General features: G+C 47.3%; 1 protein-coding gene across 3 annotated transcripts; it reads right to left on the reverse strand.

Moving 5' to 3' along the window:
* Positions 1-8,111: 8,111 nt before the first annotated feature.
* Positions 8,112-15,724, reverse strand: LOC307079179 (single-strand DNA endonuclease ASTE1-like). Of its 3 annotated transcripts, XR_013812026.1 has the most exons (7): positions 15,595-15,724; positions 14,817-15,213; positions 13,017-14,335; positions 11,657-11,864; positions 11,341-11,485; positions 10,346-10,954; positions 8,112-10,074 (listed from the first exon to the last, which is right to left on the reverse strand). XR_013812026.1 is itself a non-coding variant. In XM_079741313.1 (6 exons), exons 2-6 carry the CDS (start codon positions 14,947-14,949, stop codon positions 10,414-10,416), a joined length of 2,346 nt encoding a protein of 781 aa, XP_079597439.1. In that variant the 5' UTR covers positions 14,950-15,213; positions 15,595-15,724; the 3' UTR covers positions 8,112-10,413. The 3 variants fall into 3 exon arrangements, 2 of the variants coding, with proteins under 2 accessions (XP_079597439.1, XP_079597440.1); XM_079741313.1 differs by having other exon boundaries at positions 8,112-10,954; XM_079741314.1 differs by having other exon boundaries at positions 8,112-10,954; positions 15,600-15,648.
* Between the last annotated feature and the right edge of the window lie 1,463 nt (positions 15,725-17,187).

Here is a 17,187-nt window from a genome sequence, read left to right on the forward strand (position 1 = left end):
TGAAGCATCTGTATAAAAATACAGGTATTATTGTTATGCATAACCCAATTTAAACAAAATTTTTTTTAGACAAATCTTTTTGGGAACTGTATTAGACCTTTCAAGTAGGCTATTAAAATATAAAAGTTTAATTATTACCTTATTCTAAGCATACAGTGTATTTTCATTTGGATACAGCTGTTAGTTAGCCTAATGATTTCTCAATGCAAATCAGACCAGCTAATCGGCTAACTGAAAAAAAACCATGCCAATCTCTAGGTATAGCAAAGGGTATTTGATGATGTGGGGCTATTTTAATTCCAAAGGCTAAGGGAACTTAATCAGGATGCATAGTATCCTGGATCCATGAAATAACAGGCTTTTAAAAAATAAAATCTTCCTGCCTTTATGGGAATTTAAAATAGGGGTGTCTATACTAATGCACCCTGTATTTTAAGGGAGAACATTTATTTATTTACGATACATTATTCATTCACAAAGAAAATTGGTGTCCTTAAAGGTTGGATTTTTCATCTTTGTTTAATTAAGGCATTAAGATCAAATTTTTTTTTTTTAGATCGATGTTTTTATTCCTCTCTTTAGTTAACTTTAGCATGGGTGCCTAAAGTTATGCCTACCACTGTATGTATGTATATATATATATATGTCACACAGTGTTGGGAGTAACGCGTTACAAAAGTAATGTGATTACTGTAATGTATTACTTTTTGCTGTAACGTGGTAATGTAAGGCATTACAAAAAAAAAATAGTAATATTTTACTCGGTACAAATCTCAGTAACGCGCGTTACAATGCATTTTAAACCCGAAATTAACTGGTGTGTTGTTTTTATACAAATTCGCCAACGCCGCGAGATTCTCAGAGGAGAAAATACCCGCGCAAATGTTTACTTCGTCTTACTGCTAGAGGAGAAGATGACAGCAGCAGAAGCAGAGTCGGACTCTACATTTGCAAGATGGGCATACGCTCATTATTTTCAATTCGTCAGAGACAAGGATATGAAGAACCTTATAGTTAAGTGCACTTTGTGTGTGAAACCAAAAGATCTCTCGACCTCACGAAATAGCACAAGTAATCTAACGAAACATCTAGCGCGGTGCCACTCCAACATCAAGCTAGTAACCAAAAAAAGAAAGGAAACGGAGGATGAGAGTGGAGAAAAAACTGCTAAACAGCAAAAACTAACATTCTCCCATTCTGCGATGCTTGAACCTCGAGAAGTGAGGAGACTCGTGGCAGAGTATGTTGTCGAAGATATGCTGCCACTTTCAACAGTGGAGTCACCTTCTTTTAGAAACATTGTGAGCAAGATCCCTGTCCAGGCAAGCAACGACAAGGTAAGCTTCTATTATCAATGCCTTAGCAGATTAGTGCAACTGGGCTATAGACTCAGTCCACACGGTACACGTTAGCTTTTATTAGGCCTACTGCCATTCCGACAGTCTTCCAATCAGTGGCGCCAACTTCAGGTCAACATTCGGGGATCGTAAATATTTCGTTCAAATGTGTTCAACCAAAAAGTATCCATTTCAGTATTATTTATTTGATTAATTCCAAATTCTGGTTTCGACGATGTGAAATAACCCATGTGTTACGAGTGGCGGGGCATGCACTTATTTAACATGCCCTGCTGGGGATGTATAAATACATTTTCTATGAAACTTAAAACTGGACCATTTATTCGTTAGAGTTGGATTTAAACTCAATGCAGGACCACCCTAGCTCAGTCATTATGCCAACCACATCACCTCCTGCTGTGTAATGAGCTGCATTGAACACAAGAAGATCTATTGAGAACACCAAATCCATATTTCCTGTTATTTTGGTGAAAGTAATGCAAAAGTAATGTGAAAGTAGTGTAATGCCTTACAATTCAAAGACAGTAATATTGTAATGTAACTAATTACTTTGAAATGACAGTAACAAGTAATAAATAATGCATTACGCTTTTGAAGTAACTTGCCCAACACTGATGTCACACCAAAATCGTACCGGGGCCGAAAATTGTACCGCCTACGTTATCTGCGTTCGAAAATTCCCAACCTGCCTTACGATCGCGTCGAACGTTGCCTGGCAACAGACGATCGCGTCGAACGATGACATAGGAAGGTTCATGAACATTCGCGCTCATTCATTGAGCGTCACAAGACGAAATAACATTAAAAAGATAGCACTTATTTTACAAATGACATTTATTAGCGTTGCTCACTTTATATGTGTATTGTATTTAATTGTTAGGGTTAGGGTTAGGGTTAACCCTAATCGCATTTAGCTAGTAAACTGAGTGTATTAACACAAGCCGGCTAGACTATGATACACTTTAAACACTGTTTACTAGCTAAATTCAATACAATACAAATATAGAGTAAAAATAAGTGTCATCTGTATTATGCTATTTCGTCTTTGGCAACATGAGCGCAAATGTTTTTTGAAACGGATTACGGATTACGTAGGCGGTACAATTTTCGCCCCCGGTACAATTTTGGTGTGACAGGGCCCCTGCACCACCATGCCCCCCTGGACCTGTAACCATGGTGACCATATCCTGAACACAGCTATAGCGTTAAAGATGACACAAGTATAATAAGTAAAAACTCAATAATAATAATAATTATGGAAATGTTCCTTATTTTGAGAATTATAGAATATCATTTTGATATTTTAAAATGAACAGTGCCATGTCTTCTACTTACATGAGCGGTAAAGATTGATGAAAGAAGGGATGAGGAGACGGAGAGAAGGGGAAGTGAGAGCACAGAAAGAGGGGACAGGTTTCAGTGTTCCCTATGAAGGACTTATTGTCCTTTCAAGAAGGGATAGCATTAAAAACAGCTCCCCATCTATCAGTGGAGGTCCTTGATTCAAGTCACTTTGATAAGATGAAGGTTGGTCCTGCTCTTAATGTATTCAGTAAGGCAACAGGTGCTGGGCTGAAATACACGGTGCAGCAAGAACGCCACCCTCTGTCCTACCTGACTACAGCCGTGCTCCTGGAGCAGGTTGATCATCGGTTTGACCTCATGCCAGCAGATAACTGCCCTCAGCAGGCTCAAGATGGAGGAGTACCACAAGGCCAGCACCTTTCTCCAGGACATCGTCCTTCTGTTTCGTGGGGTGAAGATTGGTCCAAAAGGGGGTTGGAAGCCTGATCAAACAGGGGTGATAATAGCAGCATCCCTTTTTGCCTCAGGTGATGCTGATACGAGAAGACAGGTCAAAGTTTACACAAGACTGCCTTGAAAACACATTAAGCTGTGAGAGGTCTAAGACTCCTGTCCCAACGTCAGTTGAATTCCATTATGCACTGAGAATCATATCTGTGGGGCAGTTCCACACCATGCACTATTTAAGCACTTTGAGTGCAACTTAAGCGCTTGAATGCGACTTAAGCGCTTTGAGTGCGACAAAAGCACTATATAAATCCAATTTATTATTATTATTATTATTATTATTATTATTATTATTATTATTATTATTATTATTATTAATTTATTATTATTATTATTAATTTATTGTTATTATTATTATTATTATTATTATTATACACGCTACAGAAACAAAGACAGGAAGTACCGGTCCAGAAAAGCAGAACTGGGTTAGCAGGAGAGGGAGGGGTTGGGGTGAGCAGGAAGGGGCGGAGTTCCAGGGGTGGGGGCAATAGGGGAGCTGCTAGATCAGGGTGTCGCCTCGCTGTGCACCTTAAATCTTGGTGTTTTGGCGTCTCCTGAGCTATGCTACTCGACATTTCACTTTCATTTTGCGGAGTCGGGACATTCCTGGCGGGCGTCGTTGTTAAAAAACTTGTCAAACACGTGAGGAACTCCGACCTAACCTGAAAACGTTGGCGTATGAATCTATTTTATAAAGCCTCTTATCAACAATGTGCGACTGCGTGGGGAAGACCTTTGACTATTTAATGACATATTATATATGATATATTATGCCAAAAATACATTTCAACATCATCTAAAATGTATTTGTAAGATGTCAATTAATAAAATGACATCTTGGGGGGGGTTCTGGGTTAAGGAGTGTCCTGGGGCCCCTGAAGGGGTCCGGCCGTACCATGAAGAAGTCTGACCAATGGGATTCATTCCCTAATATAGGCCCACTGTATAGGGCTACTGATACTGTACACTCACACACATCGGTACAGTAGGCTTTACGCTTTCTGCTGCATTGCTTCATGGGACCAGGATATGACAGTCGTTATGGAGTTGACGATGGGATACCTTGGAAATGTTATGTGTTTGCATGTGTTTGTGTTGGTGTATAAAGGAGCTGGGATCCTCTCTGGGTGAGTCCAGTCACCATAGAAGTTAGAACGCATCCAGTGCCCATTGATAGTTGAGGTTAGAGCTTGACTCATCAGTCACGGGGGAAACATTGAAGCAGCTTTGACAAGGAAAGTTATCTCTTTACGTGCTGTTATCTTCTAAAACCCTTATAAGACAAGAATGGAACAACAAGAATGGACTGAAACACATCTTACTTCATCATAATGTAATCTTACTTCATCATTATGGAAATCAGGCAAACCATATAACAGCAGACTGTGGCGACTCCTCCAGGGTCGCGCAGGGGATCCTTGGAGTTGGTGTTGAATAAAAGTAGCCTGCAGTCGTGCAGTGTATGGAACGCAGGGCTACAGTTGACCTAAGCCTGACTCCGTGTACTTCTTGGCCGCCGTTATATTGGTGTCAGAAGTGAGATCTATTAGAACCAGGGAAATGGAGAAGAACACCTTTCCCGAGTGGGGTTTGCCCAAGGCGCGTCCAAAGGAGGAGGACATAGAGGAATGGCCCGGCGCGACAGCGGCGCAATATCACCCAGCGGCCGTTGGCGGTGTCACTGGTCCGGGCGTTTTTCCGGGCACCACCGGTGCACCCTCGGGGGGTGGACGGTGACCAGCGTCCGCCTGACGACCGTGACGGGACAGGAGACTGGTATGAGGGGGAGGAAGCGGCTGGCCGTCCGGGTGGGTGACCGGGAGGTGATGCATGAGTTTTTGCTCGCCGACATCCGGGACTCATGCATCATCGGCCTGGACCTGCTGACCCGTTGGGGTGCCAGGGTGGACATGCCCGGAGCAACAAATGGCCGGAGACTGTGGCTCTCCAGTCCGGACGGGGAGAGCACGGGGGCTCTGGTGGCCAGCGGAGTAGTTGCCAGGTTGTGCCCCGGGAGCCTCGGCCTCTGCCCGGTATCTGCATTCCCCGAGGCCCTGTGTCTGCCGTCTTTCCTTCCCCGAGGCTGCCGAAGCCGTCAATGCGCTTTGGCTGCGCAGTGGAGTTGGCCTCGACGTACAGCAGAGTCGACAGCTGAGGCTGTTACTCGAGAAGTACGGGGACATTTTCGCGGCCCGGGATGAGGACTGCAGGCAGACAGGGCTGGTGCAGCATACCATCGTCACCGGCTCTGCTTGGCCCATCCGCCTGTGGCCCCACCGATTAGCACTGGCCAAACAACAGGGGGCGGAGGAGAAGGTCCGTGAGATGGCTGCCGGGGGGGTGATCGAGCCCTCGTCCAGTCCATGGGCGGCTCCGGCCGTCCTGGTGGGGAAGAAGGATGGCAGCTGGAGGTTCTGCGTGGACTACGGCGCCTTAACGAGGTCACTCGGAAGGACTCGTACCCGCTTCCACGGATCAACGACGCCCTGGACTACATCGGGAGGTCTAGCTGGGTCAGCTCCCTGGACTTGCGTAGCGGCTACTGGCAGGTGGAGTTGGCGCCCGAGGCCAGACCTAAGACTGCGTTCACCATCGGGCAGGGGCTGTGGCAGTTTCGGGTCATGCCATTCGGACTATGCAACGCGCCGGCAACGTTCGAGCAGATGATGGAGAGGGTGCGTGTTGTGTCGTGTACCTGGATGACTTATTGGTGCATGCCTGCGATATCGGCGAGGCGCTGGCGAACCTGGGGGAGGTTCTTCAAGCCATCCGCCGGGCCGGGTTGCGGCTGAACCCTGCCAAATGTTCCCTTCTGGCCAGGGCAATGTTGTTCTTGGGGCACGTGGTGACCGAGCATGGCGTAGCTACCAACCCGGCCAAGGCGGCAGCAGTCCGGGACTGGCCGACCACCGCCAACACAGGCGAACTGCAGAGTTTTCTGGGCCTGGCAGGGTACTACCGCCGGTTCTTTAAGGACTTTGCCACGGTCGCCAGCCCCCTCCACCGCCTAACCTAGGTGGGCCGGCCGTATGTCTGGGACAACGCGTGAGCGATCGCCTGCTGGTGGTCCATGACTACACCCGCCAGGCTCAGGCTGCCTCAGGGGTGAGGCAGAAGAGGGGCTATGACACTCACTGCCGGGGACGAGCGTTCACACCCGGGGACAGGGTGTGGGTTTACTGCCCCGTCAGGAAGAGAGCGGTCTGCCCTAAACTACAGAGCCACTGGCAGGGGCCTGGGGAGGTCATCGTCAGAGTGTCCGAGGTGGTGTACCGCCTGCGGATGCCAGGCGCCCGGGGGAGTGTGGTGGTATTACACCAGGACAGACTCTCGCCGTACCGCCCCCTCGCCCCGGTTGTGGCTGGCGAGGGTGGCGAACCTCCTCGTGGTTCCCTGGGCGGCTCCCCTGCCGGCAACAGGCAACATTTTCTTTCTACTGACATATTGAAAAATACAATAGGCCTCAGTGTGTGTGTGTGTGTGTGTGTGTGTGTGTGTGTGTGTGTGTGGTCCACTATCTGAATCCACCTTGAGTGACTCGTCACGAAAAACAAGGGTCCTCGTTGAATTGCAGTCCTAGAACTGCGGTCCTCAAACTGCAGTCCTAGAACATGCGGTCCTGAAACTGCAGTCCATGAACATGCGGTCCTGAAACTGCAGTCCTAGAACATGCGGTCCTGAAACTGCAGTCCTAGAACATGCGGTCCTGATACTGCAGTCCTAGAACTGCGGTCCTGAAACTGCAGTCCTAGAACATGCGGTCCTGAAACTGCAGTCCTAGAACATGCGGTCCTGATACTGCAGTCCTAGAACTGCGGTCCTGAAACTACAGTCTCCTCTATTGATGAAACATACCGTTAGTTTGAAGTGCTGAAAGCCAGCTACTTATTCGCTGTCATTTTTGTCAAGTGTTTAAATGTGAATGAGGGGCTAGCTTTTCTGGATTTTCAGCTGTCCATTAGATCATGAAAACAAATTTAGGCCAGGCTCTAAACAGCATAATGAGAAAGTCCATGTCCTTTGTAACAGATAAAATGCAGGTTTTAGGTGGCGCAAAGGTGATTTAACCTGTGAAAGAGGTCTTAAAACAGGCCGTACAGCCATTTTTGAGATCTTTTCTAAGTTGGAAAACCCATTCAGGCCAGACTGAATCTGATACTGTGGGATATATGGCTTATCACAGAACAAATTACAAATTACAAACACATTGTTTTTGATCAACAAACATGTCACAGTACCACTGGTAACCAGTTTGTCATTAAAATACTATGTTCAGAAATATGGCCTCGTTTCCTGGTCGCACATCACAAGCTGTGAATAGGGATCTACGAATCAGGAGCAACAGCGAGCTAGAGCTTTATCTTTGTGTCTGTTTGTTCGTAACTTAGTAAGTATCCCATGCCTTAATTTTTGTTATCATAATGTTGGTTAGTGGTTGACATTTTCTTTAACTTCACCAAACAGTTACCAAATGGTAGGTCCATTCACTGCAACTCCTAGCAAAAGGCCTCGGAAGACAGTTCAAGTCCTTTCTACCTAGCAGCCTCCATCAAAGCACCATCCAGTGACTTACCATCAGACACGTTAGGAGTACTGAATGATTGTATTATCCTTCTTCACTATCTTCTAGAGCGTGGAATTGAAGACCTTTCCATGTCCGTAATAGAATCAAAGGTAAAGGAAGATGACGTTAAACTGACGTGTTATTTAAAGGGTAGGGGATGTTGGTTGTTATAAATGAACACTAGGCTATAGACTAACGTCCATTAGCATCCAACAGACCGTGAAGATATTTGTTATGTTTTGAGATGGTCAATTATGGTTATTCCTGCTTAGTGTGACGAGAGCTGAGCGTAACAACCTCGTTCCTCCAAACCCCAGTTTCCCTAAATCAACGGTGAACTGAAAGAGCTACAGTTCTATGTTTTTATTTGTTTTTCATTAAATTTATTTAATGGACATACATTCATTACAAACAATTTCTTTATTTGAAAACAATATAATTACTGTATAAATAAATGTTTTAAAAATGGTTGCTTCTGTATTGGTATCACTCTTACTATTATTTGAATGGGTAATGCCCTTTAAAGAAGGCAGTATGGAAACATATAATATATATTATAACAACTATAATCATGAAAGGTGCAAAAACATTACTAGCCATTCAGTTAGATAAACTGAAGCTATTACGTAAGAAGATTACAGGAATGATGAAGAAACAACCTATGGTCTGTTTCTTCTGACAAAAATACTTATTGTAAGTCGCTTTGGATTAAAGCGTCTGCTAAATGCCCTGAATTTGACTGTAAAGGATGTTGCAAACAGTAATTACTAATAACTACCCTGAACCCAGTCTGATGCCAATTGGGGGCAATCACACATCCTGCTCACTATCCTGCTCACTATCCTGCTCACTATCCTGCTCACTATCCTGCTCACTATCCTGCTCACTATCCTGCTCACTCCCGCCGTGAGGCCTTCCCTCGTCCTCTACCCGTCTTCCTCTGCCCTCAGCGCTTGCTCTTCCTTTTTCCTGTGGCCGTCCCTCTTGTGGTTCCCTGAGATGGGTCGGACCCCCCGCTATAGGGGGGACTCGTGCCTAGGGTTGCCGACCCCTGGTCTAGAACATGTTGTACTTGTTGATCAGCTCACATTGTTATGGCAATGAAACCGCCCTCAGCTGATAAAATACTGCCAGCGTTTCTTAAAACTGAAAAGTAGCGCCCTTGTCAACATTTTCTGCTCCTTGCGCCTTATCATGCTTATCATGCTATGCACCATTACAAGGCTCTGCCGACTAAAACATGAAGCAACTCAAGAAGAGGCATGGATAGAATCGCCCTTTGGTCAACTGTCATTTAATAGACATCTGACAGATTATGTCAAGGTTTTAAAATGAATTATTACCTGGTCATGTTATAACACAGCTGGAAATCGTGGATTTTCTGATAAAGACTAGCTAGCCTCTTTGACAGACGAAACAGCAGAAACTATGTTAGGTGCGCTCGTGCTGCACTTTTGGTTTTGTCAAACAGGAGACGCCCACCCACCAATCAGATGCTGCAGGAAGGTTGCGCTCAATTTCATAAGCCCATTTGTGCCTGTTTATTAGTGTACAGCATCCATCCCCTCATAGTTTGTGTAAAAAAAACGGTAGAATATTAGATTTGAGGACGAAATGATAGGGTGGGCTAAGGTAACATTTGCAACATGGGCTTACAAAGTATAATTACATGTGTCCCAACTTAACACACTGCTTTCAGAAACTCATTCAAAAACATACTTGCACTGTGAGAAATGTTAAAAAAAAACAGACATTATTTGTGAATGTTGGAAACATCCACATCAATATCTTTAAAGACATGTAGAGCTTTGCAAAAACCAGGTGAAGGCCATGCATACAGGACACTTCCAACAATATTTTATATATTATCGTCTCGATAACTAACAACATGGGTTTAAAACTATTAATTGATCCCATTTCAGAACAGTGCTTTCAGTAATTAATTGAAACAAATTTTGCCAAGAACAGAATAAAGTGCAAACAAAATCGGTAGCAATGATTATGCTGCCCCATTGTATCGGTGAAAAAAGTAAATAATAATACTAAAATGTAAAATTAAAAAAAATGCAAGTGTGCAAATGATTATGCTGCCACGTGCCTAGTGTTGCCGACCCCTGACCGATACAAACCACCTCTGGAGTCGTTTGGGTGGGGATCACGTTGCCTGATGTCCTTGCGTTGTGACTGTGGTGACGTGGTGCACGGCTACGCCTGCCTCTCCATCAGAAAGACAGTGAGGGTCACACACACACTGACACACGCTGACACACACTGACACACACACTGACACACGCTGTGACCCACACCAGCCCATTCCATGACCCCCAAAGGCACCATCCACTATGATGAGAACACACACACACACACACACACACACACACACACACACACACACACACAGACCACCTATAGTATGCTTCAGAACTTTGGTAATATAATAATCAACACAAAGAACATTGTTCTTTGTCGGTTTATTTTGCCGCGGTTCGCTATCAACACAACTCATGATTCACGCTTAGAAAAAACCCACAACCATATTATTTTGAAGACAACAGACTAAACACTTATTGGTATATATTTAGTTCAATATATTAGTTTAATAATCTCATACCGTTCTCAACTCTTACGTTATCTCCTCGTTACCCCAACCCTGGTCCTCATCAGCCCCCTCCTTCCTTCTCACTCCCACCACTCCCTCTCCTGCTTCCTCCACAGTTCTGGGTTTCTGGACCGGTCCTTCCTGTGTTTGGTTCTGTAGCGTGTTCTAACCGTCACCCTAGGCCTATCAGAGCCCTGATCCAGGCCTTCAGCCCCGCCCAGCTCCTCCTCTTCCTCATCCAGGGTGTTGGGGTGAAGGGTGTTGAGGTGCTCCATGCTGGCCCTCAGCTGGGCCTCAGCCCCGCCCAGCTCCTCCTCTTCCTCATCCAGGGTGTTGGGGTGAAGGGTGTTGAGGTGCTCCATGCTGGCCCTCCGCTGGGCCTCAGCCCCGCCCAGCTCCTCCTCTTCCTCATCCAGGGTGTTGAGGTGAAGGTGCTCCATGCTGGCCCTCAGCTGGGCCTCAGGCCCCCCAGCTCTCCAGTTGGCCCCGGGGTCTGTCTGGGTCACTGCTCCCAGGAGCCTCCTGTACAGTCTCCTGAACTGGTCGTCCTGTACGATGTCCTCTGGTTCTCTCTCCTGGAGCTGCTTCTGCCGCCGGTGCACCAGCCTGCCCTGGTACAACCTGGACCAACCCGTCTGGGATTAATGAAGCACTTATCTTATCTTACAACTACATGCTGGTGACCCAACCCTCAACCTTCTCTGTCACAAATCAATATCTGTAACAGTGTCTTATTTTATCACTGTTAAAATATCCCTATCTCGCCAAGTTACTTTTATTTATTTTAATGTTTTACCGTTTGCACAGGAGCTTTTGACAGGGTGTAACTATAGTAACAGAACACGGGCTGCACAGATGATGGTATATTGGCTAGGTGACTTGTGTAACTATAAAAACAGTACTTGCCAGGTGATGGAGAGTACTTTCTGGGTGAAAGGTTTGTAATGGAATCAGTACTGTCTGGGTGATGGTGTTGCCATGGAAACAGTACTGTCTGGGTGTCTCACCAGGCGAAGTGGGGTTTGGGGAGGGGCTTGCAGAGCAGCAGGTTGAGCTGGGAGGCGTCCTTCAGGCAGGCCTGCCATTGGTTGAAGCTGTGAGCCACGACAAAATATGGAGGCTCAGAGATGTGGTTGGTATCCCCCTGCCAGCCTACACACACACACACACACACACACACACACACACACACACACACACACACACACACACACACACACACACACACACACACACACACACACACACACACATAAACACATACACAGGTGGTGAGTGTTTGTTTGTTTAGTTTTTTTGCTAAGCACCAAATGTGCAACCTACCTGTTGTCCCTCCTGTCTGTCGGTTCAGTTCTCCTTGGACCATGACCATCAGCAGAGCTTTGAGGACCGTCGGCTCAGGGCTGGCCCTCCTCAGCCAGTAGCAGGTCACAGCCACTGGGAGGCGCAGGTGAGCCGGAACTCCCTCCAGCGTCTCTTCCTCCACGCCCAGCGTCTCCAGAAACACCTGCAGCCTCACAGCGGGGTCTGCCTGGGAAGTGGGAACAAATCAGATGCCCATCTAAAGGATAACCAAGAGCCCCACTGCTGTGTTCTTTTTGGAAATAGGTCGCCGAGTCAGGATCGCTTGTAACTCATTTTATTTTGGTAAAGGTTTGGACTAGTCTCTCTGAAGCAAAAGGAGGGGAATTGTATAGGCACGCATGGAGATACGCTTAGTAGGGCATCTGATGGATGCGTTACCTGGAGCGTTCTGGCCCCCTGGGCTATGTGTTGGGACTTATCTACTGGGCAGGCGTGGACTCAGTTATGTGCTCTGATTGGCTAAGCATGGTGCGGAACTCCCGCCTCCTGGATACCCGTATGTGTCTCTATGCTGCTATCTTGTGGCTATGTGTTGGTATTGCAACTTTGTTTGTGGCCTTGAGGGTCTGGGTTTGTCGAACACCTGGGCAGCTCGTATCTCTAGAATTGGTACATCGCTTCTTGTATTGGCCGGACTCCTCCCTAGGCTCAGGATCCCTCCCTAGGATGGGAAAGAAGCCTCTCTAGTCGCCAAGGACATATGTGGCCTGTTGGTATGAATGTGTGAATTATGTCACACCACTTGTTAGCCTCAGATGACTCCTTCTATAGATTCAACACATGCTGTTCATTACATAATGCACATGATTTATGAGACTGGCAGCATGCATACACCTACTACCATCCCACTTTGAGAATTCCAATGGTCTCAATGTGGAAGACAGTCAACCAGGTTAGGATATGGCTAGTTAATAAGGCTGTTTATGGTGAAGTGCCAAGCTATCTCAGGGGGGGGTTCAACTGTCTCAGATACACATGCATGCTCACCAGATGGAGGGTCACATGTTTTGGTGGAAAAAGTTGTCTAGGGGATTAAAGCATATCACTTGAAAAAGTTAATACTATTAATATTAATATTCAATTCAAATCCCCCCTGATAAAATGTTACAGTCAATGAAACTAAACTATAGTAGTATTCAGTTTAAGTATTCATTGAATTTAGACTGGTATTTTAAAGTTGCTGCTGCCATGTAAGCCTTCTTATTACTTGGTGCTGCTACTATATTCAATCTATTATCCATCTTTGCTCCATCTATTGTTCATCTAATGTCCATCTATCTTCCATCCATCATCCAGCTGAATGAGTCGGTAGGCCTACCTGCGGCAGAGAGTCCAGCCTCAGCGTCTGAGCGGCTCCTTGGACCAGCGGTTGCACCTTGACCCTGACGAGCTCCAGACCGACCCGGTCCACCTCCTCCACCTCGCCCCCCCTCTGGCCCAGCAGCAGCCCGTACCACACCTTCCGGATGTGCTGCGAGGTGAGGCTGGAGCTCTGTAGGTCACTACGCTCCACCTGGCTTGGCAATATCTTCCTCTTGTGCACCAACAGGTCCAGAATGTCAGCCCCCAGCTCTCCTCTGGCCAGGGGCGTGCGGACCCAGTCGGGGACGCAGATTAACATCTTAGCAGGCAGCGAGGGAATGGTTCCCTCACTGAAGAACCCCCGCAGAGAGGAGCTGGGGAGGCGGTACTCCAGCGTGGACCTCTGCACCTCTGTCTTCACCTCCGTCTGCGCCTGTTTACTCATGTTGGGCATGAGATCCATCGCTGCTGTCAAGGTGTCTTCTGTTGTCTGGAAGCCACTCATCCACCTCAGGAGTCTCTCCAGGCGGGCGGTCTGAGACAACTCCGTCTGACTTCCAGCCAGAACATTTTTGCCCCAAGTAATTTCTCTGAGGTTGACGTAGTCGTTCCCCGCCAACGATGCGAAGAGGGGAAGCAGCTGGCGGTCGATGTTGAAGAAGGTGCAGAAGCTGGATGTGGTGTATCGCCTGCAGGGGATGTACCTCCTGGCCCCACTTGTTTTTACTGAGTCCCACTGGAAGTGATGCAGTGGTAGAACCCCCTCTGGAAGGTCAAAGATGAAGAAGTCAGTGTCTCCGGACAGCACCGGGCAGGACCACTCTCTGGCCAGGGCAGCCAGCTGGCCGTCGGCCTCTCCGAAGCACTTGACCAGCGATACCTCCATATCGCTCAGCCTCTGTTCGAACACCGACAAGATGAAGTTGGGAAGGATGTCCCTCCTCTTGCCCGTCAGAGCGGCGCCCTGGGACCTCCGGACCTTCCCTCTGGCCCGCTCCATCCTGGTGTCCAGTCTGATGTCACTGGTGCCCGAGCCTCCGTCCATCACCACGTACGGTTTGATTCCACAGTCACCTAGAGCCATGAAGAGAGCCTGGACCTGGACATGGTAGGCCAGGTACTCCCCGCCGTGGTTCTGGTCCAGGTTGGACCTGTTGTACAGGTAGAAGGCCAGGTTATTGCCGTCCACCACTAGCTTGCTGTCCCTGAAGTGGATGTCCTGGTAGATCTGTCTGTAGTCCTCCAGCAGCGAGCACAAGAACTTCGACCCCATGGTGACTGATTGGTGAAGTTCTCGCTGTGGTGACTGGACTCGCCCAGAGAGGATCCCAGCACCTTTATACACGACACACACACTGCGAGTGGCTCCTTAGGTTTCACTTTCCTGACATCTACAAGATATGATATCACACACAGACACACACACACACACACAGACAGTCACCACACACACACACACACACACACACACACACACACACACACACACACACACACACACACACACACACACCACACACTATCTCACACACACACACACTGGGAGTGGCTCTCCATTTCTCTATGTGGCTCGGTTTCAAGACATTTTCAAGGTATCGTCTTGAGCTCTATAACCACCGTAATAACGTGGTCCTGCAGCTGAACACTTAAAGCCTATTGTACTCATGTGTATTGATCTAGTAGCAGTAGGTCAATATCATTCAATGATTTGAGTTGCGTCAGTCAGGTCACTTTATGGTCTACGTGCGATCTCTGAAAATTATCTAGGGCCCTTTTGTTTAATTAAGGCATTAGGATCAATCAAACATTTCTGGACCTGAGGCCTGGCAGCGCTGAGCCGAGGCACGTGGGCGTGAAGTCAGGCCCTGTGGCAGACCCGCGGCGAGACAGGGGGGGTCCTCTGCATCTCTGTCCCCAGACACCCCTCTCCGCAGGCCGCCGCTGAGCATCAGAGAGGAGGTGGAGAGGCTGATGGAGGACCTGGACTGGGATCACCACAGCCCGAGTCCCATCCCATCCACACAGGCCACTAGAGCTAAGCAGGGGCGAGATCTAAGCAGGGGCGAGAACAGCTGTGGGCTGTTCTCGTTGTACACAGCAGCTCAGGAACGGGCCTTATGAACCGAAACAAACAAGCTTGAGGGTGAAGCCTCGGATGTAGTCGCCTGTCTCCTGTCGGATCGGCCTCATCAGCTCTTCAGCGGTCGGCAGCTCTGAAATGCAAACAACCCCACGATCAGCATCTAGGTGAGTCCTTGGTTTATTTTTTTAAGAAATAGGCGACTCACAGGATCTCTTCCCTGATTCCTTGAAGGCTTACCAGATTCTTTCAATGTTACATGTGTGTGTGGTAATGTATGGTTTTCAGTAAAAATGGCAAACCATTGTTGCTTGCCCTTTCTCTCCTGCACAGGGTCCACATGAAGCTTAACCTTTAAGCATTGCATGAAAACAAGTCCAGCCAATTTAGTGCACCGTAGTGCTAGACAAATCATGCTCTCTACTCACACGGCTAACATGAAATATAGCACCACACACAAAATAACAATCATTCAATGCCACTTGGGCTGTTTTTCTTTTCTAACCCCTCTCACCGGACCCGTTGGTAGAGGCGGGGAGGTTGTCTCCCCGGGACTGTTCCGGGGGGGGGAGAAGGTCTGCTGCGATGGCACGTCTACCCTATCCGCCGTGATGCCTGGAGCATCGCTTATCTGTCTGTTGGCCTCTTGGAGAGCCTCCATCTCACTACCACAGCTCTGTCCATAGGACTGACCAGAGAGAGAGAGAGAGAGAGAGAGAGAGAGAGAGAGAGAGAGAGAGAGAGAGAGAGAGAGAGAGAGAGAGAGAGAGAGGGAGAGAGGGAGGGAGGGAGGGAGGGAGGGAGGGAGGGAGGGAGGGGGAGAGGGAGAGAGGGAGAGAGGGAGGGAGGGAGGGAGGGAGGGAGGGGGGGGAGGGAGAGGGAGAGGGAGAGGGAGGGAGAGGGAGAGAGAGGGAGAGGGAGGGAGGGAGGGAGAGGGAGGGAGAGGAGAGAGGGGAGAGAGGGGAGAGAGGGGAAGAGGGAGAGAGAAAGAGAGAGAGGGAGAGAGAGAGAGAGAGGGGGAGGGAGGGAGAGAGAGGGAGAGGGAAGGAGAGAGAGGGAGGGAGAGGGAGAGAGAGGGAGGGAGAGAGACACACACAGAAACACGTAAACAAACACACATAGAAAAACACACACACACACATACTCACACAGAAACACGTAAACAAACACACAAAACACACACACACACAGAAACATGTAAAAAAACACACAAAACACACACACACATAGACAAACACAAACACACACACAAACACACACACACACACACAAACACGTAAACAAACACACACACACACAGGCACACACACACACACACACACACACACACACACACACACACACACACACACACAGACAGACACCACACACACACACACACACACACACACACACACACACACACACACACACACACACACACACACACACACACACCACACACTATCTCACACACACACACACTGGGAGTGGCTCTCCATTTCTCTATGTGGCTCGGTTTCAAGACATTTTCAAGGTATCACGGTTCTGTCTTTTTAAGATATTTTCGACATTACAATGCACTTTGATAACCTTTCTAGAGATAAACGGGCATTGCATTTTCGTATTCTTAAGTCAGTAAATGTTTACTGAATGTTTGTAAGCTTAACACAACATTGTTGTTCAATGTTGATTTTGAGTGAGTGTGAGAGAGAGAGAGAGAGAGAGAGAGAGAGGACTGTTAAAAGTCGAGTGTATGAACTTGGTGCTTCACGTTTGAATGCATCTCCTTTGGCATGACATAAGAATAAATCAATTGATTCATAGGCCTCGTCGGAAAACAGGCCTCGTAGGAATCTATACCACAATTGAGGATATTGGCCGTGTCAATATCATACCTTTTGATGAAGTTTCATTTATTACTTCAAAATAAGCTGCGTTAATTGCGATTGCGTCTTTCCCCTGGCCGGGGAACCTTGTTAAAGCTACAAAAGAACAACAATTAACGGCGGCATAGATGAGTCTATGAGACTAATTACTTTGAATTAATATGTATTAATATGGAATAATATGGACAATAGATCATTCTCCGGATCGCAGATTTTTGTCGCGTCGCTCAAGTGAATTT

Source organism: Pollachius pollachius (assembly GCF_949987615.1).
Source record: "Pollachius pollachius genome assembly, chromosome: 1".
Classification (NCBI taxonomy): Eukaryota; Metazoa; Chordata; class Actinopteri; order Gadiformes; family Gadidae; genus Pollachius; species Pollachius pollachius.

Coding starts and splice junctions, on each gene's coding strand:
- LOC307079179 (XM_079741313.1), bottom strand. CDS start 14,949: ATGCTCAGCGGCGGCCTGCGGAGAGGGGTGTCTGGGGACAGAGATGCA. Junction 14,336..14,816: donor TCAGCGCTGCCAGGCCTCAG/GTCCAGAAATGT, acceptor TCGTGTATAAAG/GTGCTGGGATCCTCTCTGGG. Junction 11,486..11,656: donor ACAGACAGGAGGGACAACAG/GTAGGTTGCACA, acceptor GTGTGTGTGTAG/GCTGGCAGGGGGATACCAAC.